The sequence below is a fragment of the Eucyclogobius newberryi genome, unplaced genomic scaffold (assembly GCF_026437365.1).
Source record: "Eucyclogobius newberryi isolate DKJ021-1_F unplaced genomic scaffold, fEucNew1.0.hap1 SCAF_12, whole genome shotgun sequence".
NCBI classification, from domain to species: Eukaryota; Metazoa; Chordata; class Actinopteri; order Gobiiformes; family Gobiidae; genus Eucyclogobius; species Eucyclogobius newberryi.
In genome coordinates, this window is record NW_027315746.1 from 28,486,039 (window position 1) to 28,512,952 (window position 26,914).

General features: G+C 41.0%; 2 protein-coding genes across 4 annotated transcripts in view; one reads left to right on the forward strand and one right to left on the reverse strand.

Moving 5' to 3' along the window:
- pkn2a (protein kinase N2a) overlaps positions 1-11,096 on the forward strand; it is a 55,327-nt gene extending 44,231 nt beyond the window's left edge. For all 3 annotated transcript variants that reach the window (XM_072441805.1, XM_072441803.1, XM_072441804.1), the window contains exons 14-23: positions 241-377; positions 1,793-1,868; positions 1,962-2,053; positions 2,342-2,518; positions 3,314-3,376; positions 4,183-4,259; positions 4,960-5,102; positions 5,960-6,067; positions 6,163-6,243; positions 7,999-11,096. In XM_072441805.1, the coding sequence (XP_072297906.1) occupies positions 241-377; positions 1,793-1,868; positions 1,962-2,053; positions 2,342-2,518; positions 3,314-3,376; positions 4,183-4,259; positions 4,960-5,102; positions 5,960-6,067; positions 6,163-6,243; positions 7,999-8,202 (1,158 nt within the window). In that variant the 3' untranslated portion in view covers positions 8,203-11,096. The remainder of the gene's footprint in view (positions 1-240; positions 378-1,792; positions 1,869-1,961; positions 2,054-2,341; positions 2,519-3,313; positions 3,377-4,182; positions 4,260-4,959; positions 5,103-5,959; positions 6,068-6,162; positions 6,244-7,998) is intronic.
- Positions 11,097-11,864: 768 nt separating this feature from the next.
- On the reverse strand, positions 11,865-20,005 carry gtf2b (general transcription factor IIB). Its single transcript, XM_072441809.1, has 7 exons — positions 19,906-20,005; positions 17,779-17,891; positions 15,375-15,508; positions 15,157-15,303; positions 14,952-15,081; positions 14,535-14,816; positions 11,865-12,252 (listed from the first exon to the last, which is right to left on the reverse strand). The coding sequence occupies exons 1-7, from the start codon at positions 19,920-19,922 to the stop codon at positions 12,119-12,121; spliced, it is 957 nt and encodes a 318-aa protein (XP_072297910.1). The 5' UTR covers positions 19,923-20,005; the 3' UTR covers positions 11,865-12,118.
- Positions 20,006-26,914: the final 6,909 nt, after the last annotated feature.

Genomic DNA, 26,914 nt, shown 5'->3' on the forward strand with positions numbered 1-26,914 from the left:
TGGTCCACACCAGTTTGTACTTTTGTAATATTTGAGTTAGTAGTCAGTATAGATTGATTTATTGTTATTTTGCTTTCAATCCGCCCATCACTGTCACACATTATAGAAAGAGAAAGATTATCAGAATATCATACATTACTTTTTTCTGAAACTGTAAAGTGAAGACCATGTCCTCTAACTTAAGTAAATCAACATTTCTTTACTACATATCTAAAACTGGTCCTACCTTGTCGTGTGCAGGACGCCCTGGCCTCGTTTGACTTCCTGAACAAGAGGAACAGCATCGCCGTGAAGCCCGACCTGGACCTGAGTGTGGATCAAGACGACCCGCATCAAGACTTCCAAATCAGCTCCATCCAGAAGGACCAGGAGATAAGGTACAGCACCATCTCAGCCAGCGGCCTTAAGTCAGGCGGAGCTCCTTTTACAGTGTTTAAGGATTATAGTTCAGTATTTAGCACTCTTAGATAGATAGATAGAATGAAATACTATGACAGCAAAAGATTGGAAGGTTTTACAGAAATACGTTTTTTTTTGGTATATAACATGTAAAAACAAGGAAGAAGCTTATATTAAAACCTCTAACTTGTAAACAAATAAAATTAACATAATAATGACATAAATGCAGTGTACACGTTTTATTAAATTAAAACATTTCTTAAAGCTTAATGTGAAGCCAGACGTGAAAATAGCCTCTGTATTTGTTTTATTGTTAATGTGAAATGTTCAGAGATGATATCTCTATTAAACACAATTGTAAAACATAAAAATACAAATTTATTTAGGTATTAATATCATAGTCTATCAAGTATTCAGGCAAGTTTATTTGTAAAACACAATTTGAACATAAAGTAATTCAAAGTGCTTTACATAACAGATAAAAATGCATTAAAATCACAATAATACAAACGTTATACATAAATGCGGTTAAGAATGTTAAGTTGGATCAATAAATTAGCAGAAGATGTTGGTGGCTTAGAATGAGTTAAAAAAACGGCAGTATTTTGTTCTGAGTAGATAGTTCACATAGGGCTATATTAAACTGCAGTATAGTGTAAAATATGTATTATTTTTCTGGTCACTCAAATAGCTTTCTACAAACTGAATCCATCGATAATATTGTACTGTAGGATTTGGATATCGTTCCCCTCCTAATTATACTATGAAGCAAAGAACAGAAGTGAGAAGACAAAACGTGAGCCACTGTGTCGCCGCGTTAATCAGCCTTTGTCCTTGGTAGAAGCTGATAGTGAAATCTGTGTGTGTGAAAAACCGTCTCCTGCACCAATCACATTCTGCCGTCTCAGAGTCAAGGTCTGTGATATGAAAATGCAGCGTCGCCAGTGAAAAAACTCTGTAACCGAGCAGGCTTTATAGAATCAAAAAGTATTATGGGCTCACATTTTCTTTGGCATTGTTCTAGTTGTAGTTATGTTATATTTTTCGTCAGAATGTTTTTATAGCTTCTGTTTTCACTAAATTTGTCCTAAACGCCATAAAAAAAGTCTTAAAAAAGTCTTAAATTTCATTATTTTTTATTGTTTTTTTTTTCTTATTCATTTATTTAATAAATATAGAAGTTTACATAAAATAAAATTTTAAAAAGACATTAAATAGATGTGTGAATGTGGCAGAAACCCACTGACCAAACCTGGAAGTTCCCTGAAAACGGTTATGCTGCCATCTAGTGACAATGTCAGATATCATGGAAGAAGGCAGTTGAGATGCACTTTACTTTATGTAGCACTATACTGTTTTAAAAATATATCTACTCTGTTTTGAGCGTGTGTAGGGAAGAAGAGCAGTTCCACTTCAGTTTACAGGACTTCAAGTGTGTGGCAGTGCTCGGACGTGGACACTTTGGGAAGGTACGGCTCGCGTTTCAAATCAGCTAAATGTAAACCTTCACGAGTGTTCGAATGTGAGAGGATAATGTTCTGAATGCTGTTTGTTTTGTGCAGGTTTTGTTAGCGGAGTACAAAGCCACAGGAGAAATGTTTGCCATCAAAGCTCTGAAGAAAGGAGACATTGTGGCTCGAGATGAAGTGGACAGGTCAGTGTTGGACTTAATGGATGTAATAAAACAACAAAATATCCATCTTTTGGTGTGTAAAAGCTGTTAAGCCTGTAGTTCGAGCTCTACAAACATGTTTAGCAGTTCAGATTTGATTTGTGTGTCAAATGTCAATGCTCCTGGACGGCATTTCAACAATCTACATTTTTTTGAATAAATAAAACTGTATTCCTGTTTTTATAACACAGGACAGTCATAATGTTTAGAAAGCAAACTTGCAACATTTCCAGCTGTTTTTGTGTCCTCACCCTCTCGTCTCCCCCGCAGCCTCATGTGTGAGAAGAGGATCTTTGAGACGGTGAACAGCGTGCGACACCCGTTCCTGGTCAACCTGTTCGCCTGTTTCCAGACCTTGGAGCACGTGTGTTTTGTCATGGAATACGCAGCAGGGGGCGATCTCATGATGCACATCCACGCTGACGTCTTCTCCGAGCCGCGCGCCGTGTGAGTGGAGCTGCCGTATTCCCAAAACGGTGTTGAGGATGTCGCACGGTTTGATTTTAGTGGTATGAGACGAAAGGTTGTGATCTTAGAGACACTTTAAAGGTTTGTGACGTTCGAAATTTAGGAATGGAGGTGAAAGTGAAGTGGAACATAATATGATTTCAATGAGGAAACTGGGATTAACCTCAGATTATTACACAATTTGATGAATCAAGTTGGTTTTGGCAAAGGAAAACAAGCCTGGTTTACAGACATTTACAATTGTATTTTACATTATTATTATTATGATACACACTAAGCATATTTGAGGAAGGACAATTCCAGATTTTTAGGTTTTACTGGACAAATACTCACAGAAATGTGGAGCCCACAATAGGTCTATATATATTTCTTCTATTAAGAGTGTTTTTAAACTTCCTATATTCTGTTATCTGTCCTTTTCCTCTGTATCTAGCTGCGTTGTATCAATGAAATTTCCCCATGTGTGGACAATAAAGGAATATCTTATCTTATCTTATATATTACATTTTTTACCTCAATTTATGATTTTTGGGAGGCTCAAATACAAGTTTGAGGCTAGAAAATAGTCATATTTTTCATGGAGAAGCCAAGAAACGGACATTTCATCCCTGGACATTCCACTCTGTTGTTTATTTGTGTTGTAAAGATATAAAACAATCAGTATTTTGTGGCATCTCTTCACCCTGACATCTATCATCTATTTATCAGATATATGTATCAGTTTCATGTGCTCAAAGCCAGGAATTCTAATGTAGTTTGTGTTTTTCCCCACAGATTTTATGCAGCCTGTGTAGTGTTGGGATTACAGTTCTTACACGACCACAAGATCGTTTACAGGTAAAGGAACATATTGTACAAACTTTTATCTGTATTATGGCCTCATCTTTAGCTCAATCTTAGTTGTGTGTTTTGATTGGTTCATGCCTGTTTGAGAAATCCTGCATTGTATTTGAGGTTTGATTGCTCAGATTTCTGTTTTCCCATACCCCCTATCTACGCCCACTGCTCTGTACATACTCGTGTTTTTATTTTTTATTTTAATTGTAGGGTTTTTCACAGCAAAAAATCACAATGAAACGGTATATATATAATAAGGAAAAAAAACAGATGAGAAGGAAAAAATAAATTTCCTAAAAATAAATTTATTTATTCCCATTTGGTCCAAAGTTTGTCAAATACAGTATATATATATTTAAATTATTCTTAATGTGATTTTTTTCATGGTTGTCATATTGTCATTTACATGTTTTTAATGTTGAAAAATGGCCATCTGCTGCTTGTTACCATGGAATGTCACTATGAAGAGGCGGGGCTTATCAGTTCTGCAGCTTTGAACAGGAAGTCAATAAATCCTGTTCTATAACTAAGCTGTTTGAGATCAATATTGGTTTACAAGGAATACAATGTAAAATTATGTTCCAAGTTTGTTTATAGTTTTAAAATTGAATACTCCTAAAAGCATGATATGTCTAAAATGAGTGAGGTTTGTGGTCCAAAACAAACATTCGACATGTAGATGACATATTTTATTGCTAAATTGTTTGGATCTTGTGCAATACAATGTTCATGTGAGGCACTTTTAGCTGACTTCCAGTGTTGGTCAGTGTGGTTTTGAGACGTCTGTTTTTGTGTGATCTTTTCAGAGACCTAAAGCTGGACAACCTGCTGCTGGACACAGAGGGTTATGTGAAGATCGCAGACTTTGGCCTTTGTAAAGAAGGTAACTTCACATAAGGCTCATTTATTTTAACAATATCAAAAGAGATGTTAAAGAAGCCATTAGTCATTAGAACAATTTCTCACCAAACACTGACTCGATCTCGTGATTAACAGTTGCATTTCCAGTGATAACTTATGTTAAACCGACACACTTGGCTAGCTAGCGCACGTTAGCATGGACGGTTTCCTGTTTATTGCGGCACAACACTCGCGTCAAGACCGAAAATATTGTATTTCTAGTGAATAATGCATCCAACATTATCCGAACAGACCCAACGCACATAAAGAACAGTTAAAACACGGTGTCGTTTGTAGTTTACTCCAGCTTTAGCCACGTTTCACTGCGACACACACTTGGAATTTACTAAATGTCTTTTTGTGAATTTCTGAGATCGGTCTATGATTTAAAAAGTATAATTCAGGTGCGATTTAGATTACTAAATTTTCAGGTGGGGCCAGGGCTGGTCAAAACTTGGCTATTGTCTCAGTACTTTGCCTGGAGGATCATTCTGTTTGCCCAAAAATCTCAACTGCTGGGGTACAACTACATTACATATATAATATAATATCATAAATGCCAATAACAGTGACTGGCATATTGAGTGTATTTTTAAAGCGGGCATTGTGTCTCAGTATTATGCATCAAGTATAAATGTGTTGCCTCTAATTAATCTACAACGTGATATCCTTTGTTTTGCCAGGCATGGGTTTCAAAGACCGCACGAGCACATTCTGCGGGACCCCGGAGTTTTTGGCCCCTGAGGTCTTGACAGAGACGTCGTACACGCGGGCGGTGGATTGGTGGGGGCTCGGCGTGCTCATATTCGAGATGCTGGTGGGCGAGGTCGGTCCTACACACACTAATAAACACATGATACTTTTACTAACATGGGATTGGATTCATGGATTTATGAACTTAATGTTTATGTCATCAATAAGCAACTTTACATCCAAAATGCCCTAATCTTAACCAAATTAACCTTTTAGAGCGTTCCGTCAATTTACACGTACCAGACATAATTTTCTGACAGTTTAAATAATAATATAACAATTTAAAGGTTTTACCAGGTATTATTATTTGTCAATTCAAAACTATTGTGTAATTTATATAGATTTTGACCTTTGTTTACAATATGGTTACTAAGAAACATTTGTGGAATTACATCACCAACCAGGAAGTAAAATTAGAAACTTCATCAAAATTAAAATCAAAAATCATGTTTACTATTTCCATATATCTGTCATATTTGCTTCAAGGAGACATATTATGCTTCTTGTTCTTGATAATAAACTATAACCTACGTAAAAATATTATTTTGTTCAACGTAAACTCCTAAATTGATCTGAAACAGTTTGATTATACAAATGGATCAATTGACTTCCTGTTCAAAAATGCAGAATTGCTAAGCCCCGCCTCTTCATAGTGACATTTCGCCATAACAAGCAGCAGATTCTCATTTACTTACTTTTATTGTTGGAAAATGGCTGCACAACATTCTTGAACCCGGTGTCTACATTTTTAGAGTAAACGCAAGTTAGTACATGATGTGGGCAGAGATAGGGGGTAGGTGAAAACAGCTCGGTTGCAAGACAATACAGAATTGACTCAAACATGCAGGAATCAATCAAAATACAACTTCAAGATAATGATGAGGAAACACTGTTGTAACAAGCTTCCTCATCCGTTTGTTTGTCCTTCAGTCTCCGTTCCCTGGCGACGATGAGGAGGAGGTGTTTGACAGCATAGTGAACGACGAGGTCCGGTATCCACGATTCCTGTCCACAGAGGCCATCTCCATCATGAGGAGGGTAAGGCTGCATTCAGGACGCGTGGAAGAGCTAACGTCATGTCGATGCAACGTGTTTGAACGCTTACATGTCCCTGTCAATTGGTGATCATGCAGTTGCTGAGGAGGAGTCCAGAGCGGCGACTTGGAGCAGGAGAACGAGACGCAGAGGAGGTCAAGAAGCATTTGTTCTTCAGGGTGAGACATCTTAGTTTGTCATTATTCAAACGGACAGTAAACATTTGATGGGTAATGACCTGGAAAATTATGCACACAAAAAAAGGACAAACTAATGTGGCAAAGACTACAACAAAAAAGAGTAAATGTTAAATATCGAAAGAGTCATTTTAGAATTCATGGTACTTTTTCCCCAAATACAGTTATACTAATGTCATATTGTCAAAAGTCTATCATTAATATTTTGGTCTGTCACTGTTTACTTGCTCCCATTGTTTTCTGGCGACTACAGCTAAAAACAGGGAACTACAAAGCTCCATTTCAATGTAGACGACATGAAGAGATGACTGTTATTCAGCTTAATTATTTGTAATATGACAGTAATTATCAAACCAAAGACTTGTCAAGGCATTCTAAAAGGAAAACGTACGGTTGCATATCTACAATTCTGTTAGCCAGCTCTTTCAGATGTTTCTTTTGAACTTTGGTGTAAATCTGCCATGTTTGCATTACCCAAAACAAAGTGATACATGACCTATGACCCCTGTAAACTCCTTGCATGTCGTTCTCCACAGGATTATAAATCTTGAGGCAGTTTGCGTCACCAGCCCTTTCCTCGCCCCTTTGTCCTGTATTTGTTTGTACTTTGTCACGGTGACAGGTGGCAGGTGGCAGGTGGCAGGTGGCAGGTGGCAGGTGACAGGTGACAGGTGAGGCTGGGCACTGCCTCAATGACTAAATGTCACTCGTGCTGATATTTATGTACTGACCATTTGCATACATACTTTGCACAGCTAAGATTCAGTTTTGCTTGAACAAAGCCACATACTGGAATATAGAGGCTACGAGATAATATCAGGATTGTCGTTTTAAAGATGTGCACAATACCACGTGTATTCTCTACAATTATAAAGGAAAGAACAGAAATTCATTGAATGGTGTAATGTTCCAAACAAGGGTAAAGAAGGCGATTTAGTGTTTTTTGTTTGCACTTTAACCATGACATTTACAGGCACATTTTGTCATACATTTTATTGCAAGAATATGATGCAGAGATTATCCAAAAATCTGAATTAGGGTTATAAAAAAATCCATCAATAAATATTCGATTCTAAATTTGTGGACGTGTGAAACCAAATTGCTTATTATACTTTTACTAAATTACTTATTATCAGAGTATCACATAATTTAATGCGTCAAAGAATCATGAGATGGGGAAAAAATGGGAAGTACGGCAACAGTGGAGGATCTTATTTAATTCTGCTCATTTATACGGACACATGGCGAGGATATAAGTAGTGGTAGTGGTGGTAGTAGTAGTAGTAGTAGTAGTAGTAGTAGTGGTGGTGGTGGTGGTGGTGGTGGTGGTGGTGGTGGTAGTAGTAGTAGTAGTAGTAGTAGTAGTGGTAGTGGTAGTGGTAGTGGTAGTGGTAGTGTTTGGTAGTGGTAGTGGTAGTGGTACTGGTACTGGTACTGGTACTGGTACTGGTACTGGTACTGGTACTAGTAGTAGTAGTAGTAGTAGTGGTGGTGGTGGTGGTGGTGGTGGTGGTGGTGGTGGTACTGGTACTGGTACTGGTACTGGTACTGGTACTGGTACTGGTACATTTTGGTCCTGTCACACAATAAACAATATTACCGTAAACTTGATTAAACGGGTTGTCCCAAGTTTTTCATTTTATTCTCATTGTATTGAGCCTTATTTCTAATCTGAGATTGGAGTTTGACCTCGCCTCTCTGACCTCGCCTCTCTGACCTCGCCCGTTTTCCTTCCAGAGCATGGACTGGAACGGTCTGCTGGCCAAGAAAGTCAAGCCGCCCTTCGTCCCGACCATCCAAGGATCCAGCGACGTCAGCAACTTCGATGACGAGTTCACATCGGAGGCGCCCATCCTGACCCCGCCCCGAGAGCCCCGCCCCCTGTCCGGCACGGAGCAGGACATGTTCGGCGACTTCGACTACATCGCAGACTGGTGTTAGCATTAGCCAACCGACCGAACGCACTGTAAACGAACAAACGCCTTTTTAAAGAGAACACAAGGGGGCTCCGCACACAGGCTTCGATGAACTTCTGCCGTTTGAAGCCTACGAAGAGCCTGATAGTTAGTTTTATTTACCACAATGAAGAACAGTTTTAAGTGTCTGACCACTGCAAATGTTTCAGATGAACTTTTTACGGCAACGCTACAATCATGTCACTGTCTGTACAAAGTATACTGTATTTACGTGTTTGTTTGATGCTTTTGTGCCCCGCCGAAAGACTTTAAAGGAGCCAAAAATGCACGGGAGAGGTAGTTTGTGCCAGCCAAACTCCACAAGAACTGAGCCCTTCTTCTTTTCTTTTTATTCTTTTTTAAATGAATCTGAAAATCTTCCATATCAAACGGACAATCATTTCTACCTGTACCTACACCTAGCAGTCTTACTGTGTAACGATAAGTAAAGACTGCACTGCCTTCAAGCAAAACATATGGAAGCTATTCTGAGAAAAAACAAGTTTGAATTTTTATTTTTTTCCTGAATTTCACTATATTTTATTTTTCTATTTTATTTTTTTTATTTAAAATGACAGAACATAAAACATAGAACAGGACACAATGGAAATTACACAAAAAAAAAAACACTGCATAAATTGTCCAACATTTTAAACCTACACATTTTCAAGATCTTAAATTCAACAGTCAAAATTCAGAGTGTAAAATTCGAGGAAAAAAATTGAAAAAAACGAAGGAGGATTGAGGTCGTTTCCCATTGGCCTTTCTCCTCGGTGGGCGGGGTTTACAGTTAAAGCTGGAGTACCTGATTTTCAAACTGCGAAAGGAGGAAGTATCTTTAAATCTAACACGACCCCGGTTCACACACACTTTGTATTCACGTGTTCAGTTTTAGGCGATTGCACGGCTTTTTCAGAGGGAGTGAAGCTGGGGCGGAGCACCCGAGCGCAGCCAATTAGAACGCTGCTTTCCGCTCTTACTGTACTTCCGGGGTGACAATGAATAAAATAATGTATTAGCTGCAGACACACACAGTGGTCTCATCTGCTTTTAACATATACCAGTAGTCTTTGGAGGAAAACACAAAATGCATTAATTTATTTGAAAAAAAAATAAAAATAAATGTATGAATCAAGGAGATAAACAGCTAATCTGCAATGTTTTGTTGTTTTTTCACTTCTGATTTTACTCTGAATTTTGACTGTTCAATTTGAGGGCTTGAAATAAAATACATTGAATATTTTAGAAGGGATTTTTTCCCTTTTGAATTTATAAACACACTGAAAACATACGCTGCAAAATTGAGTGACAAAATAAAAACAATTCAAACCTTTTTGGGGCGGGGGGGATCGTAATGAGAAATTCACCAGCATTTAAAATTCAAAATATGATGAAACGCATGATCTACAGAAAGCCCTATTGTTGTAATATGTTGTCATATGCAGTTTTAGAGCAGAACCGACAAGCTAGTGATTGTTACCTGAACAATACACTTGCGACCAATAGAATAAATAATTAGTGCCAGTGCTAGCCAATCAAATCATTGTGTACATTTGGAAATTATGCATGTTTTTTTTTTTAGATGAATTGGGAGTTCATTACAGTTTGGACCACTGATTGCAAATTGCACTGTAAAGTGTAATATGCTATGACTATTTATGTTGTCATCACAAATCTCAACAGTGAATCATTATCAGTGATTAGATTGTTCTTCTTTTTCACCAATTGGTTTAATCTAAAATATGGAATGCCTTGAAAGTGCCAAAGTGATTCCAAAATGACTCGTATAGATTCTGAATGTTTTGTGTGCTGTTTTGATATTGCCTTGTACGTGGCACAGGTTAGGGTCAAATGCAAAAAAGCTGCCACAACATGTACTAAAACAAAATGTAAATTATGATATACAGAAATGATTGATTTTGCTATAAATCATTGATCTAATAACGTTAGTATGAACTGTTTTCTGAATCCACCAAAACTACTGGGACAAACTCCTGTTTTATACCAAATTTAGGACTTATTTACATTGATTTCTTGGCATGAAAACAGTCTGTTGAACATGAACTTATATTTTTAGAGATAAACATGAAATTGTATATTATTAAAGGCATCAGTGCAGTATTTAGGATCAACATCTATCAATTTAAAATGGTTAAACACTTAAAATATAATTTTTGTACTAGATTATTTAACCTAGATGCTATTTGCTGTTTTGGTTCATTATTACATTTTAGATCTACAATTCGTGTATTCAACCCTCCATAGGTTTAAAAAAAAAAAAAAAAAAGTGTTGATCTTGTCATTTAATTTAATATTTATAATTTCGTGCAAAAATGTAAAGTTTCATATCCATGGCATTCTACAAAATACTGGACGAAATGGATCCGTGTGTTCAACGGCTCGTTCTGTTCCACGATGAAATGTTGATTTTTGTGTTTGTTTTGCAACTTTCATCAAACTACGGACGCGCTACAATACCTCAAACCTAAAGACTTGTAACGACAGCAATACAACCAAATCCACGTCTTCCTGAAGCTGCAGAAGTGGTTCAAACGACATTGACTGAGAACACGTTCCCTTCATCCCGTTTGTGGCCCGATTCCTCCTCCATAAAGACTATGTAAACACTTAAGCTGAAAGCACTCATTTTATCCATAGTTTTGAATTATCTACGTTTTCTAATGATGAACATAGATTGTACAAAGTTGTTTTTTTATTCTTTTGCTTGTCGTGCATGTTGTCAGGACAGAAAATGGATGGTACACCATTGTCACTGAGCTGTTTCACACCGGTGTAAAAAGAAAACAAAAAAGTCAAGACAGTGGTGACAATTATGGTTGTTGCCTATCGAAATGCACAATTAAACATTTGTAATAGTGATTTTGGTTTGGCTTTGATTCCCCTGGTGGTGAATGTGTAGAATGCAACAGTTTTCCTACGTTTTTGTAAGCCCCATACTGCCCCTGAAAGTACCATCTGTGAATGACCACATCTGTTTTTTTAGTCCTTTTAATTTTAGATCAATTCTACAAAGTGTTTCTCCAATTGCACATTCTGTAAATCTGTATGAATATTAAGCACCCGGACAGATCATCAACCAGAGAAATGAATCATGATCAGACAAACTGGGACTTGAAGAGATAGAAGTGTGTAATTCATCATTATAATACAAGTTATACAGATGACATCACCGCTTTCTGAATTTCAGCCGTGAATGGTAAAAATGCATGAATCAGTGATGAATAAAGAGCTGGATTAAAAGACCAAATATAAAAGATTCACAGCTCTAAATAGTTTGTAAAAAGAGAAATGTAAGTTGTAGAACACCAGATAAACAGCATTTTTCACTGACTTGGGAATCACAGACGAACTTGATAAAGAGTCTGTGTTGAGAGTTTAAGTGTCCTATATCTCCAACTGCCATTAGCAAATATAAACAAAGTAGAGCTTTGCTAGCTTATTTACCACAAAGTGAGCAGCACACACAGAACAGAAACGCATTTAATCAGTTCTGCTGCCCATAATTCTGCCACTTAGTCAGAACATAGAGAAGTATTTTCCAATCAAAATGACGGTGCATAACCTTTGTACGGAGATCTTATTGAACAAAGCATTAATTAAAAATGTGCCAATAAAACAAGATACTGATTGTAGGACTTGAAGCAAAATCTTTAATTCTTTAAATAACTTGAACAACAAAATATAAACTGGTAATCATTTCCTACAAAATGAAAGTCTGTTTAATAAGAAAACAGCCTAAAATTGTGTGGCGGCGTTTGCGTCGTCCACGAGACATATATACAGAACAGTCAGTGGCTGAGGAATGTGTCCACCTTCCATCGAGTCTCCACAAAGGCAAGTGTTGTGGCCGGAGCTTCAGCGAGCTTCAGCCTGAGAGCAGATTACAGCTGAGGCAGCTTCTCCACCGGTGTGTCGAACTTAAAGTCCGGAGGGAAGAGCTCTGCCGCACGAGGGTAAATCAGCCGATACGACTGTCGGATGGTCACATCAGCCACTCCAGCGATGTCTCCGATCTCTGCCACGACCAGAGCACAGATTAGAGCTCATTCAGGCAAAGGCCTACAATTCAAACATGTGGAGCACCCTGCTGTATTGAAAAGATACTTTCATTTCACTCCCACAATGTCTGACATAAAACATTTTTATTGTTATTAAGAGAGAATTGAGGAACAAAATGTCTGTTTATACCAGCACAGACTGTCAGCACATCTACTACAGCCATTCCATGGCCCCCCTTATTATAGATAAAACTATATAAACATAAATATAGCAATTTACACATTATTCAGAAGAATGTGTAGTGTTTTTTTATTTTAATATCAATGGTTTAGGTTATAAAAAGTATAGCTTAGTAGTATTTATGTAGTAATTCTATCCAAATTCAACTTCCTATAAGTGATCTGTTCTTCTGTATCTACCTCTGTATCTTCCTGCGTTGCACCAATGAAATTTCCCCATGTGGGACAATAAAGGAATATCTTATCTTAAATATATATGTATATCTTTGATCTCAATTGCTTGTTGTGTAGACAACTTATGGGGGCCCCTATAATGCCTCTGAGACAACACGTATGTACACAGTATACATATGTACTTGTTGGCACATGAAGTTTTTAAAAGGCATGTTTGTGCAGTACTAGTTTAGTTGGAAGTATGCATGTATTTTACTGTAAACAGCTTCATGAAAAGGTGTTCGAACTCCTGGAACCTTTCCACATTGTCACATCACGACCCCAAACTTAAATTGGCATTTTTTGTGACAGAGCAACACAAAATAGTGCACAATCATGAAGTGGAAGGAAAATTGTACATGCTTTGCAGATTTAAAAAGAAGTAAACTGAAAAGCGCAGCGTGACAGCAGCTGCTGTCAGAAGTCGCCTGATGCTGAAAGATTGAACGTCGACCTAATGATTCAATTGAGTCTGTGTGTGATCTAATCTCAGTAGAAAGGCAGCTGTTCTGTGAAGGGCACAGAAGTTTAAAAGAATGTTGAGGAGCAAACCGTATCATGAAGTCCAAGGAACACACCAAACAGGTTTGGGAGAAAGTTGTGGAGAGTTTAAAGCAGGGTTAGGTTATAAAAGAAGTCCCAAGCTTTGAACATCTCATGGAGCCATCGTCCAGAACTGGAAAGGATACGGCACTACAAACCTACAAGACATGGTCGTCCACCAAAACCTAGATCTGAACAAGGAAAGCAGTGACTCCAAGAGGTTCATGGGAACTCTGGAGGAGCTGCAGAGATCCACAGCTCGGGGAGGAATCAGTCCACAGACATTAGTCATGCACGACACAGATCTGGCCTTTACGGAAGAATGGCAAGAAGAAAACCATTGTTGAAAAACGTCCAATAAGAAGTCCTGAAGACATGTGGGACACAAACATGTGGAGAAGGTGTTCTGCTCTGATCAGACCAACATTGAACCAACATTGAACTTTTTGGCCTAAAACAACAAAACGCTATGTAGGGTGGAAAACTAACAGGTCACATGACTGAACACATTAGCTCCACTGTCAAACATGGATGTGCTGCTTTTCTTCAGCAGGGACAGGGAAGCTGTAGAAGGAGCCAAATGTTCAAGAGTTCAAAAGGTCCAGGCCTAAATCCAATCCAGAATCTGTGACGAGATCTGAAAAGTGCTGGTCACAAATACTCTCCAAATCTGACTGAGCTTGAGATGGTTTGCAAAGAGGCAAACATTTCAGCCTGTAGCTGAGCAAAACTCATTGCAGAGAAAAGGTGCTACTTTGTGCTCTTTCAAATGTTTGTGGTGAATATGGAAATGTATGTGGAAAAGTTCCAGGGGTACGAGTACTTTTACAAGCCACAGTACCTGCATATACAGCAAGTCCAAGTCAAGTCTCGACTTGTATATGCCTCGTGCCCATCTAGACAGACAACTGTGGGTTGTTGCCAACACTAGCCAAGTCACCATCTTTGTGTGTGGTTTTCAAGTGCCTGATGAAGTTGGATGTTGTCGTTTTGGCATCAGAAATTTGAATCCCACATGTCTAGCATTTTGCCATTCTTTTTGCTATTCTTATCTCTTTGTTGTGAGGCAGTAATGGCGTGTCTGCCATGGTTAGTTTGCATCTGCACACTGTACATCCTTATCATTAAAAGCACAGCACACCAGTGCTGTGGCTGACCTCACGGTTGGGAAACAGAGGTAAAGAGTTGATGGGAGAGAGTCAGTCAGTGAGAACAAGTCTTTAGGCACGAGTCTGAGTCAAGTCCCCATTCTCTGATATACAGCAACACATTTGGTTTGCCTTTAAGTCATGCACGTTCTAACCTTTCTGAGTCTTCTTCTCTGCTGACGCCTGAGAGGCCATGTAGATGGCAGCTGCTGCAACAGAGATGGGACTACGTCCAGGGACCAGGTCCATCTCCACAGCCTTTCGGGCGATGTAAGTGGCTGCCATCTGCACCTGTTTGGGCAGCCCCAGGTTGGAGCAGAAGCGGGACATGAAGTCTCCAGTGGTTATCAAATCCACACTGGTCTCCAGAGCCTTCAGGATCAGTTTAAAACAACGGCCAATCTCCTTCTTGGAAATCCTAGACACAGCACAAATCTCTGGAGAAACAGACAGAAGGAAAGTAATTACAGTTTCCAATATTGCTTCATTTATTTATTTCAACTTCTTTATATTTTGATAAGAAATGTTGGAATGTTTCTTTCATTAAACAAGACGTTAAAATACGGTCTAACCTTTGAAAGTTCGTGGGACGCCTTCCTGTCGACAGGCGATGTAGAGGCAGGCTGAGGCAATGGCATCGTTAGCTCGTCCTTTAAGACTCTTCTGTTCATAAACCTGTTTGAAAAGGTTGTTTGTTCTGTCCTGCAGAACACACACCACACACACATTACTGCAGTGTTACCTTCTGATTAACTGCGCTCATTTCACTGCACTCACCACGATGTTCCTGGGCAGGTTGATGCGATCGGCCATCGTGCTGATCTCTTTGAAGGCGTTGAGCATGGCGCGGTCTGAACTGCTCATCGTCCGTCTGTTTTGGTATTTAGAGTTTCCAAACTCGTCAAAACTAGCTGCTCCCGTCCCCTGTGGACACAGAAGACTTTAGACTTTGTTCATTTCCAGCGCGCTCCTCCAGGCAGCGCTCGCGCACAGACCTTGCTGATCATCGTGGTAAGGTCTCCTCCGTTGAGCAGAGGGTTCTGAGCGTCTCCCACTCGAGATGGGTCTTTGAGGGCTTTTTCATTTGAGAACGTTCTCCACTCTGAGCCTACGTCGATTACTCTGTCCCCTGAAGAGATACAAGAGAGATGTGAACACGGGCTGCAACTAACAAGTACTTTGCTAATCCATTCGTCTAGCAATTATTCTTTCGATAGATTGATTAGATGCCCATCGGTGTAAGAATACAATTTTTACTAAATCAGACTCATGAAATCAAGATTATGCATCCTCATAAGAGTAATTTATGTCTTCATCTCTGTGTAGTTTTGCATTCTTCTGAGCGACACCTACAAACTGACTTGCCCTTCTGGGATGAATAAAGTTATCCGATTCAGTATTTCATGTACATAAAAAAGGAGATTGCTGTACATTTGAACTCGACACTAAACTTTTCTTTTCCAACTTATCTTTCCAACATTTATGTGCTGTGTCATCGGAGGCTGTTAAAGTTAGTATAAAAAACAACATTCATCTTGTATATTTTTGTGCCTTGCCGTTTCCCCCCGTCGTCCTGTCACACCGCACACACAGAACACAGAGTAATGGTGGGCCAAACATAGCCCTCGACACGGTTTGTGTCCTCTCTCCACAGGTGCCGAATGCTGGCAAGAATTAAATCTGCCCAGTAGTAATCCACTTATGTCTCCATCATTGTGTGTGTCTGTCTGGAGAGCGAGGACACGGTGAGGCAGTCGTTGCATCACAGACTCCTGAGGCTTGTTAGACTCACTTCTGCGACTCTGGGAATACTGCAACGTTTAACCTTCATGTCATTTCAAAACACACAACTATTGCCTTCATCGGCCAGTAATGATGCGCTCCTCGTGAACTTAAGTTTTCTGCACACTAGAGGATTCTGGGTCTCATTTCCCACGTCACGGGTTCAGGGAGGCGTGGCCCGAGCGGAGATTCTTCTAAGCAATTATTTGTGGTGGCTCTCCTCATGTTAAACTTTGAAAATGGCATGAATGAACCCAACTTTTTCATTCTTCATCAGCGCTAGAATGACTAACAGGCTCCTTACCTCCAGTGAACATAGCGCTCTCCTGTGTCCTTTATAAGCAGGTTTAATCCACACTTTTTGTTTTATTTGTATGTACATTTTATTGTAAAGACATCTCAGGCTCTCAGGCATCTCAGGTTGCAAAATGTTTTTTTGTCTGGTCTGCAAACTTTGTGTCAGGGCTTAAAATCTTAATTTTAAAATCTTCTAAAGCGCAGCCATCTTAACTCCCCCCCATCACAATGCAACAATTATTAAATGTTGTAGAATGAGATCAAACAAATAGTCAAGTATCCCAAAATATGGTAAACTCTAATGCATTATACTAGCAGAAAGAATGGTTTGCAAAGTTTGTAAAGTTGTGAAAGCATCTTAGTCTTAGTGGCGGTTGTAAACTGTAAACTGAGACGATACACTAATTGTGGAAATAATCAAATAATCTAGGACTATTTAAATGGGCGTATCTACAGAGCCGCGGCGCGCGGCCGAAACTGCTAGGCTATTTCGTGCAGTGGCTCTTGAAACTGCTGGGCTATTTGACCGCGCCGAGTTAGACCGCACCGGGTCAGGGTTAGGGTTAGGGTCAGGGTTAGGGTCAGGGTTAGGGTCAGGGTTAGGGTCAGGGTTAGGGTCAGGGTTAGGGTTAGGGTTAGGGTCAGGGTTAGGGTCAGGGTTAGGGTCAGGGTTAGGGTTAGGGTCAGGGTTAGGGTTAGGGTTAGGGTCAGGGTTAGGGTTAGGGTCAGGGTCAGGGTTAGGGTCAGGGTTAGGGTTAGGGTCAGGGTTAGGGTTAGGGTCAGGGTTAGGGTCAGGGTTAGGGTCAGGGTCAGGGTTAGCCATGAGGCCGCGGCTTCTGAAACTGCTGGGCTATTTGACCACTATTGTAGCCACGGCCTTAAATAATTGTTAATAGATATCTGGATGTTAGAGATCCTAAAACACAGAGACAGCTGCATTATTGCATCCAAATGCAAATAAAGAATAAACATTTGGTAATTTTCATCAATAAAAAAACCTATAAATTGATTTAAAAAAAATTGTTTAAATGAAAAAAAATCACACTCGAGCTTTGTAGCTAAGGATTAAAGCTACAGGTCAAAATAAATGATTATATAATTTAGTGTTAAAGCCTTCAGTCAGCATATTTTATCTTTGTCTGGTAAAAAATATATATATATATTATTGTTTAACTAGTCAACTACCGGTAATCAAAAATAATCACTGACTGCAGCCCTACTGGAAACAAAGCTGGAAATACAGCAAATCTGTCTGTTTTGGCAGGTGTCAACTCAAACAAGCCTGTGGCATTTGGACATTTGAAACCTTCCGACACTTACCAACGACGAGTCCACATTCTGGGCAGATCATGTCACCCGCTCTGTAGTCCTCCACCAAACAGGCATCAGGGTGGTTTGGACACGTCACTTTAGGCAGGGACAACCCGTCTCCACTGAAACAAACAAATCAGCTGATGAGAAGAGCCTTTTCAGCAAAAATTGCACATTTCCATAACATATTTGGTTGATTCCTGCTGTGTCTGAGTAATAGAACCTGTTCTCTCAGCTCAGTTAATGAGTATTCAATCACTTGAGTAGTTTATGACATTTACAAAATCGATTAATAGTCTTCATCATACTACAAAAATAAATAAGGAAAACTGTCCTCACAAGTGCAAAGAATCAGTACACGAATTGTTCTCGCTGAGGGGTTTTGGCATGGCGGGCCGCCATGCTTCGGCTGGTCACCGCCATACTCAAAAGATACTGCCAGGTATTAAGATAACCGTGCGAGCAAGCAAAAAGGACCACGGTGCTCGCACGGTGATCTTAAGATCATGGTAGTACTTTTCACTCGAGGCGCTCGACCATGCGAGCAAGCGGCGTAGTATTTTAATTTTTGAAGTACTTTTTGCGAGCGCCCGCACAGTTTGTCCCACCGCCATCCTTCAACCTCAGCCCAGCGAGAACACTGACACGCAATAAATACCGAGCCCCCCAAAATATTGCTCCAGCTTTTACATATTGAATGATCAGGTAATATACTAATTATCATGATCAGCCTAATTAAGTGTCTACATTGCCGTCTGACAACTCAGCAATACTGCTGCATCTTATTTATCTTACTTGGCTACCTTACTTACTTTTGAAATTATTATTACTCCCATTCTTTGAGTTATCATATCTATATTTTTTATTATTTTCATTATTGTGCCATAATGTATTGTGTACTATGTATTTTTGTAGGTTTTGAACAGGGCTGCAACGATTAAACGGAATAATTGTTGATTATTAAAACAATTGTAATTGTATTAGGATAATCATTATCTGGAGTGGACTATATAGACACAAATGCAAACAAACGAAAACAGCATTATAACATGTTTAAAATGTCAACATTTCTTTTAAAATTAATTTCATCAATACTACAACACTTTTTATTATCTATCTAGAAGCCTTCACTATATTTGATTAGAAATGTTTTTAAAAATCTCAAAGTTTTAAACACATTAAGAAATGGAGAGAATTGGTCAGGTTATGATTAGGATTTAGGTTAGATTTAAGAACATGCAAGGGAATGGTTATGAAACGGTTTAGTTATGGTATTAGTATTGCAGTTTTGGTAATTAAAAGTTTAAAAAAAGACTAAATGTTGCCAAACCAAGATTTATTTTTTTTAAACATAACGATTGGGTCCGTTTCATAGTAAAGATGTTCAGAACATTAAATGTCTGATTACAATAAACTAGACAGGATTACATATAATTCATACATTCGGAATCGTTCGATATTATTAAGGTTTTTCAGCATTACCATGACAACCAGCGGGGATGGGAAATAGCAGCTGCCTCCATTATATTTCACGATATTCAAAATATAATATAGGTTATATCAATTAGAAAACGTGCCATATATACTCGGAAATCAGTGGCAAATAGAGCAGATGAGCTTTATTTACAGTGAAAGAGCATCGTAGTAAAAATCCATTCCATTTACTAATCATCAGGCCATTTGTTATAGAATTAATGCATGAACCTCATTCTGGAAAGCAAAAACTACAGGAAAACACAAAGCTATTTACGACTGACAACCACCAGTAAACCGATGACATGGCAAGCTGCCAACAACACAACTTTCCTCCCCAAGCTTAAGTAGTACAATGAAATGAACGGAATATTAACACAGCTAAACATTGCAAATGTAGCTCCATGAATAGCACAGTCAATAAACGAACTGCACTTAAATTGATTGTGAAAACAACAGTAACTACTCCCCACCTAACCTTTAGCAGTTAGCTAACTAGCCGCACAATTGTAACGCATTTTTGAGACGAAATAAAGTCAGTAATCTTCTGATCAGCGGGACAATAAGCACATCAAACAGCTTGATTATGGTGGGATAAAAACACAAACACAGGTCTGAGAAGGTCTATGGTGTGAGTAAAGCAGTTTCAGATTTAGTACGCACCGGCTTGTAGACGCCATGTCGCTTCTCTGTTCTGTGAGAAACAAACGATTACACCACCTCTATTTATAAATTTTAGTGGTCACGTGGTCAAAGTGACGAGAGAACAAGAGGTTCAAAAAGTACAAGATGCAAATATTTTACAAAAATATACTATATATATATAGATGTAAAAATGTATGGATACAGGCGTATATAGATAAATCTATATATAGATATAGATTCTCAATTTTTTTTCTGGCGCGTCCAATTTGGGAGATAAAAAAAAAAAGTAACCACGCCCCCGACAGCCTCTGGGGCAGCGCTTCACTGCCGTAAATACGGCGTTTCAAGAAGATGCACTCAAGCTTCTTCTCCTCACTGTGGAGCACTTTTTCCACTGCGGGTCCACGACTGTCACACACAGACTGCTGTCTTTGTTGTTGTTGTTGTTTTTGTGGTGGTGGTACTTTTAATGGCGGTTGGCAACTAACTGGAAAGGTGCATTTACTTCTTCGAAGAATGTGTTTTACGCTATATAAAAAAGGAGCGAAAGAGAGATAGAAAGATTATGTTGTTGTGTTGTTTTTAATGGTGGTCATTTACTTCTTCGAAGAATGTGTTTTACGCTATATAAAAAAGGAGCGAAAGAGAGATAGAAAGATTATGTTGTTGTGTTGTTTTTAATGGTGGTCATTTACTTCTTCGAAGAATGTGTTTTACGCTATATAAAAAAGGAGCGAAAGAGAGATAGAAAGATTATGTTGTTGTGTTGTTTTTAATGGTGGTTGGCAACCAGCTGAAAAGGTGCACTTATCATAGTTATCTAGTTGTATGTCTTCAAAGTATGTGTTTTACGTTATACCGTAAAGAAAAAGACAACTCAGTTGTTGTTGTATTGCTTTTAATGACGGTTGGCAACCAGCTGAAAAGGTGCATTTACCGCCACCTACTGTAGTTGTCTGTCTTCAAATTATGTGTTTTATGCTATACCGTAAAAAAAGGAGAAGGAGAGAGAGCAAAGACTGCGTTTAACTGAGAGATCAAAGCAGAAAGGAATCGAATGCACAAGCATTCTTTTTGCATATGCTTTATAGTCAAATGGGTGGCGGTAGTTGTTGTTGTTGTTGTTGTTGTTTTATGGCGGTTGGCATCCAATTGTTGCATTACCGGGGTGGCGGTAGTGAAACACCATGGATTAAAGCCGCCATAAAACACCAAAGAAGAAGAAGAGGTCAAAAGCAGAGCAAGTTCAAAAGTGGCCCCCTTGGAATAGCTCTGCTCCGAGGAGTCTGCACCACGCAAATGCTCTCTCATTTTGAGAAGCTCTGATATACATATATATATTTTTTTTTTTTTCAATTCAATTTATTTTTGTAACGCCCAAAATCACAACAAAGGTTGCCTCCGAGGGCGACAGTGAAAAACGGATTAAACAATGTCCATAGGGACGAGGGGCGATGTCCCAGAGTCCCCTGTCCTTAGACCCACCTTCTCGGCCAGGATAAACTACAAAAAACCTCCTTGGGAAAAAGGAGAAGCCTGGAGGAGTTCCACAGTGAAGGAGAGATCCGACTCCTTCAGACGGACAGAACCGCGGTGAAGTTAGTTTCAAGTTGGACGTTGGACATTCGCCTCCGCAACTAGAGCGGGAGCTTCCTCTGAGTGTGCCCCGCTTGCAGTAGCTCGACGCGGGGAGCTGCGCGCTGAAGTGCCGCTTGGCACGCCAGTTAGGACCCGACTCTAAAGTACCGTTTGTTTAAAAATTTTATCTTAAAAAATATCAAACGTATTTATATTAAAAAAAAAAACAATATTGAGCATGAATCCAAGTTGCTAATATTAGATGCATTAGTCCTTTTGGGCTGAAAATTTTCAGCTGAAGATTATTTTCAATAGCTCCTAAATCAGCTAGCCTACATAGTAAACGCTAAGTGATTATGGTAGTTTGAGTCTCCAGGTATCACACACACCTTTTACTTTTTCAAATTAACCCTTTATAGATTTTTGAAAGAATTTTTTTTTTGTCAAAAATCAAGCATTCTTTTCAATAGCTCCTAAGTCAGCTGACCTAGAAAGTCAAACCGAAGTGATTATAGTAGTTGTGGTCTCCAGGTATCACGCACACCTTTTACTTTTTCAATTTAACCCTTTTATAGATTTTTAAGGAATATTTTTCGTCAAAAATCAAGGATTCTTTTCAATAGCTTCTAAGTCAGCAAACCTAGAAAGTCAAACCCAAGTGATTATAGTAGTTGTAGTCTCCAGGTATCACGCACACCTTTTACTTTTTCAAATTAACCCTTTCTAGATTTTTAAGGAATATTTTTTGTCAAAAAAAAAGGATTCTTTTCACTAGTTCCTAAGTCAGCTGACCTAGAAAGTCAAACCCAAGTTATTATAGTAGATTGAGTCTCCAGGTAACACGCACACCTTTTACTTTTTCAATTTAACCCTTTTGGAATTTTAAGGAATATTTTTTGCCAAAAATCAAGGATTATTTTAGCAGTTAGCAAACACCGTAGAGTTGCTGAACTGACTGATAAACGGTCAAAGAAACGGCCTGTGCTACTGGACCCTGGACCACAGAATGTCAGCAGAGCTTTGAGGCCTTAAAAGCCAAGCTCACCACGGCCCCGGTACTTTGCCTACTCTGACTTCTCCCTCCCATTCATTCTGGAGGTTGGTGCAAGTCATGCTGGATTGGAGGCAGTGCTCTCCCAGGACCAGGAAGGGAAGGTGCGACCTCTTGCGTACGCCAGTCGAGGCCTGCGCCCAACTGAGCGCAACATGTCCAACTACAGCTCCATGAAGCTAGAGTTGTTGGCCCTTAAGTGGGCCCTGACTGAGAAATTCAGGGAGAAACTGCTAGGACACAAATGCGTGATCTATATGGACAACAATCCCCTGAGTCATCCCTCCTCAGACACACTGGGAGCTGTTGAGCAGCGCTGGGCCGCCCAGTTGGCCTCTTTTGATTTTGAATCAAAATATCGTTCAGGTGTAAGTGTAACCAAAATGCTGACACTTTGTCTCGCCAGCCTGGCACTTCCTTACAGGAAGTGGCAACGGGAACTTGGGGCACATGTCTGCCTGGGCAGTTAAAACAAGCCCTACAAGGAATGGTTACACAGGCAACACAGTCCCTTGTGACTTTTCTACCGCAAGTTGCCCCTGCTGACCTCCGCGAGCTTCAGCAGTCTGACCCCGCCATACAGGAGATCCTGACCTTTTGGCAACAAAATCGACAGCCCACTCGTGAAGAGCGACGAGCACTCTCTTCGACTGCCCTCTTAGTACTGGCCCAGTGGGACCGCCTGGTAGAGTTAGAGGGGCTGCTGTATCGGCAGGTGTTTCGTCCTGACGGTGGTGGGGCTGTGTATCAACTCCTTCTGCCTAAAGCCTTGGTCCAGAATGTCCTCACCCAGGTCCATCAGGAGCACGGACACCAAGGAATAGAGAGGACTCTGGCCTTGCTGTGTTCCCGGTGCTATTGGCCAGGTATGTCACGGGAGGTAGCCCAATGGTGCCAGGCTTGCGAGAGATGTCAGCATGCAAAGGACAACCAATCGGTTCCTCACGCCTTTATGGGCCACTTACTGGCTTCACAGCCAAACGAGATCCTTGCTATCGACTTTACCGTGTTAGAGCAGACCTCCACTGGTCTGGAAAACGTGCTGGTCATGACTGACGTTTTTAGCAAATACACACTTGTAGTTCCAACCCGCAACAAGCACGCTTCCACTGTGGCGCAAGTCCTGGTCACAGAGTGGTTTGCAAAGTTTGGTGTGCCGGCACGCATACACTCGGACCAGGGACGAAACTTTGAGAGCACTCTCATCCAGCAGTTGTGTAAGCTGTATGAGATTACAAAGTCTCAGATATTGAACTATTGGCTATTGGCATGAGGCCATATTATCTGCCCCGGGAGTTCTCGCATGTGATTTTGATCGTAGTCTATGTGGCCCCGTCTGCCAATGCTGAATATGCTTGTGAAGCACTGCTCTCCTGCACTTGTAGGCTGCAAACACAGCATCCACAGGCTCTCTTCCTCATCTCTGGTGACTTTAACCATGCTTCTCCCTCTTCTGTTCTACCAACATACACCCAGTATGTCACCTGCCCCACCAGAAACAATAGAACATTGGACTTGTTTTTTGCCAACACCAAAGAGGCTTATTATTCTTCCCCCCTCTGTCCCCTGGGCAGCTCGGACCACAACCTTGTACATCTGAGGCCTGTGTATGAACCCATCATGCGCAGGCAGCCTGTGGTGTCCCGTGTGGTGAGGATGTGGTCTGCTGAGAGCGAGGAGGCTCTGAGGGACTGCTTCAGCACCACTGTCTGGACTGAGCTTTACGGCCATGGGAAGGACATCAACACCATCAGAGAGTGCATCACGGACTACATCAACTTCTGTTTTGAGAACATTGTTCCCTCCCGGACGGTGCGGTGTTTTCCAAACAACAAGCCATGGATTACCCGTGAACTGAAGGCTCTGCTGAAGGAGAAGAAGAGAGCCTTCAGGTCAGGGAACAAGAAGGAGCTGAGGACTGTGCAGAAAAAGCTGAGGAGGAAGATCAGGCAGGCTGAAGCCGGCTACAAGAGGAGAATGGAGGAGCAGCTGCAGCAGAAGAACATTCAGGGAGTGTGGAGAAGCCTGAAAACCATCTCGGGCTTCAAAATCCCCCCTGCCCAGACAGAGGGGGGTCTACAGTGGGTGAATGATTTAAATGCTCACTTCTTGAGATTTGATTGGTCACCCGCCCCTCCCCCTGCACAGCTGCATGCTCCCTCTTCCACAGCTGGACAATGTCCTGCATCCGTTCCTCTTCATTTCTCCGCCCCGGACCATCAGCTCCCCACTTCTCCTGGACTCACCCATCCCCCCAGCACACAGTCCCCCTGCCAACCACTGACTGTCACAGCAGCACAGGTGAGGAGTGAGCTGAAGGGGATTAAAGTGAGGAAGGCAGCAGGACCTGACGGCATCAGCCCCAGGCTCCTTAAGTCCTGCGCAGATGAACTGTGTGGAGTTATGGAGCATGTCTTCAACATGAGCCTGAAGCTGAGGGTGGTACCACAGGTCTGGAAGACCTCCTGTCTGGTACCTGTGCCTAAGACACCACGCCCCAAAGACCTCAACAGCTTCAGGCCGGTGGCTCTCACATCCCATCTGATGAAGACACTGGAACGGCTGGTCCTGGACCACCTCCGCTCCACCGTGAGCTCAGTCATGGACCCGCTGCAGTTTGCATACCGGCCTGGCATTGGAGTGGAGGTCGCCATCATCTCCCTGCTGCACCGCTCTCTCTCTCACCTGGAAAAGCCTGGCAGCTCTGTGAGGTTCCTGTTCTTCGATCTTTCCAGCCCCTTCAACACCATCAGCTCCTGAGGGACAAGCTGGAGACTGCTGGTGTGGAGTATGACCTGGCAGAGTGGATCCTGGACTACCTCACGGACCAACCCCAGTTTGTGAGAGCACGGGACTGTGTGTCTGACACTCGGACCTGCAGTGTGGGGGCGCCCCAGGGCACTGTCCTCGCGCCCTTTCTCTTCACCCTTTACACTGCAGACTTCAGACACAACACTGCAGAAGTTCTCTGATGACTCTGCCATCATCGGACTCATCACGGACGACGATGATGCAGAGTACAGGGGACTGGCGCAGTACTTTGTGGACTGGTGTTAGCGGAACCACCTCCTCATCAACGCGGGGAAGACCAAGGAGATGGTGGTGGATTTCCGCAAACGCCACCCCACTGCCCCCTTACCAGTGAACATCCAGGGAAGGGACATTGAGAGAGTGGACTCATACAAGTACCTGGGTGTTCATCTGAACCACAAACTGGACTGGACTCATAACACAGACGCACTGTACAGGAAGAGCCAGAGTCGGCTCTACCTCCTGAGGAGACTCAGGTCTTTTGGAGTGACAGGGCCACTCCTGAAGACCTTCTATGACTCTGTGGTGGCATCAGCCCTCCTGTACGGTGTGGCCTGCTGGAGCAGCAGCTTCGCAGAGAGGGAGAGGAGGAGGCTGGACAAAGTCATCAAGAAGTCCAGCTCCGTCCTGGGCTGCGCTCTGGACTCGGTGCAGGAGGTGGGGGACAGAAGGGTCCTGGCTGGATTCACATCTATGCTTGACCATGAGTGCCACCCCCTGCAGTCCGCTCTGGAGAGCAGCTTCAGTGAGAGACTGATCCACCCTCGCTGTGTGAAGGAAAGGTTTCGCAGGTCTTTCCTTCCTGCTGCTATCATACTTTATAACTGTGATAAAATGTGAATATATGATTATATTTCTGTGATATATTTTATCTGCATAATAGTGATATTTTATCTGCATCATTAGTCTAAGAGTAGAACGGGTGTGTGACAAACTGCATTTGTGAAGAGGTCGTAAAGATGGGCCAAAGGATGTTGCCCCAGGAGGGGGTGTGACAGCCCAGAGGAGTTTGGGTAATGTTTACCCAAGGCTTGATCTCTAGGAAAAATACCAGCTGTAAAACAAGTGCCTTGATGTGAGGCTGACCAATGAGAAATGTGACCCGCCTATTCCAGAATATCTAATAAAACCAACCAGCATGGGAAAAAACGGGGTGAGACGCAGGAGGATCACGCAGGCTGGGTACCACAGCCTGCGTGATCAGTCCCGGCGTTTTCTCCCAAGCTTGCCATACAAATGTCTGATATTTCTGTGTCGTTTCATGTTCTAAGTTGAATTGTGTTCTTGATGTGTTACGTAATAGCATCGGTGTTTGTCTAATTCCATGACAATAACTAACACTGTTAGTCCTGAACACTCGCAATACTGACTTAACAATGTGCAATTCCGTCATATGTGCAATATGTGCCGTCATGACACATATTCATGTGCAATTACTGTCGTGATCACATGCAATGGTATTTATGTATTTATTTTTATCTTTATTATTTTTCCCCTCCATCCCTTGTTGGGTAATGGGAGTTTTTGTTTATAAGAGATCTTCTACTGAAAGTGTTTTTCAAACTTCCTATAAGTGATCTGTTCTTT

Excerpts from the sequence above, each read along its gene's own strand:
- gtf2b (XM_072441809.1), bottom strand. Across the intron at positions 14,817-14,951 it reads CGTCCCACGAACTTTCAAAG|AGATTTGTGCTGTGTCTAGG; the intron begins GTTAGACCGTAT and ends CTGTTTCTCCAG. Across the intron at positions 12,253-14,534 it reads AGAGAAGAAGACTCAGAAAG|AGATCGGAGACATCGCTGGA; the intron begins GTTAGAACGTGC and ends TGGTCGTGGCAG.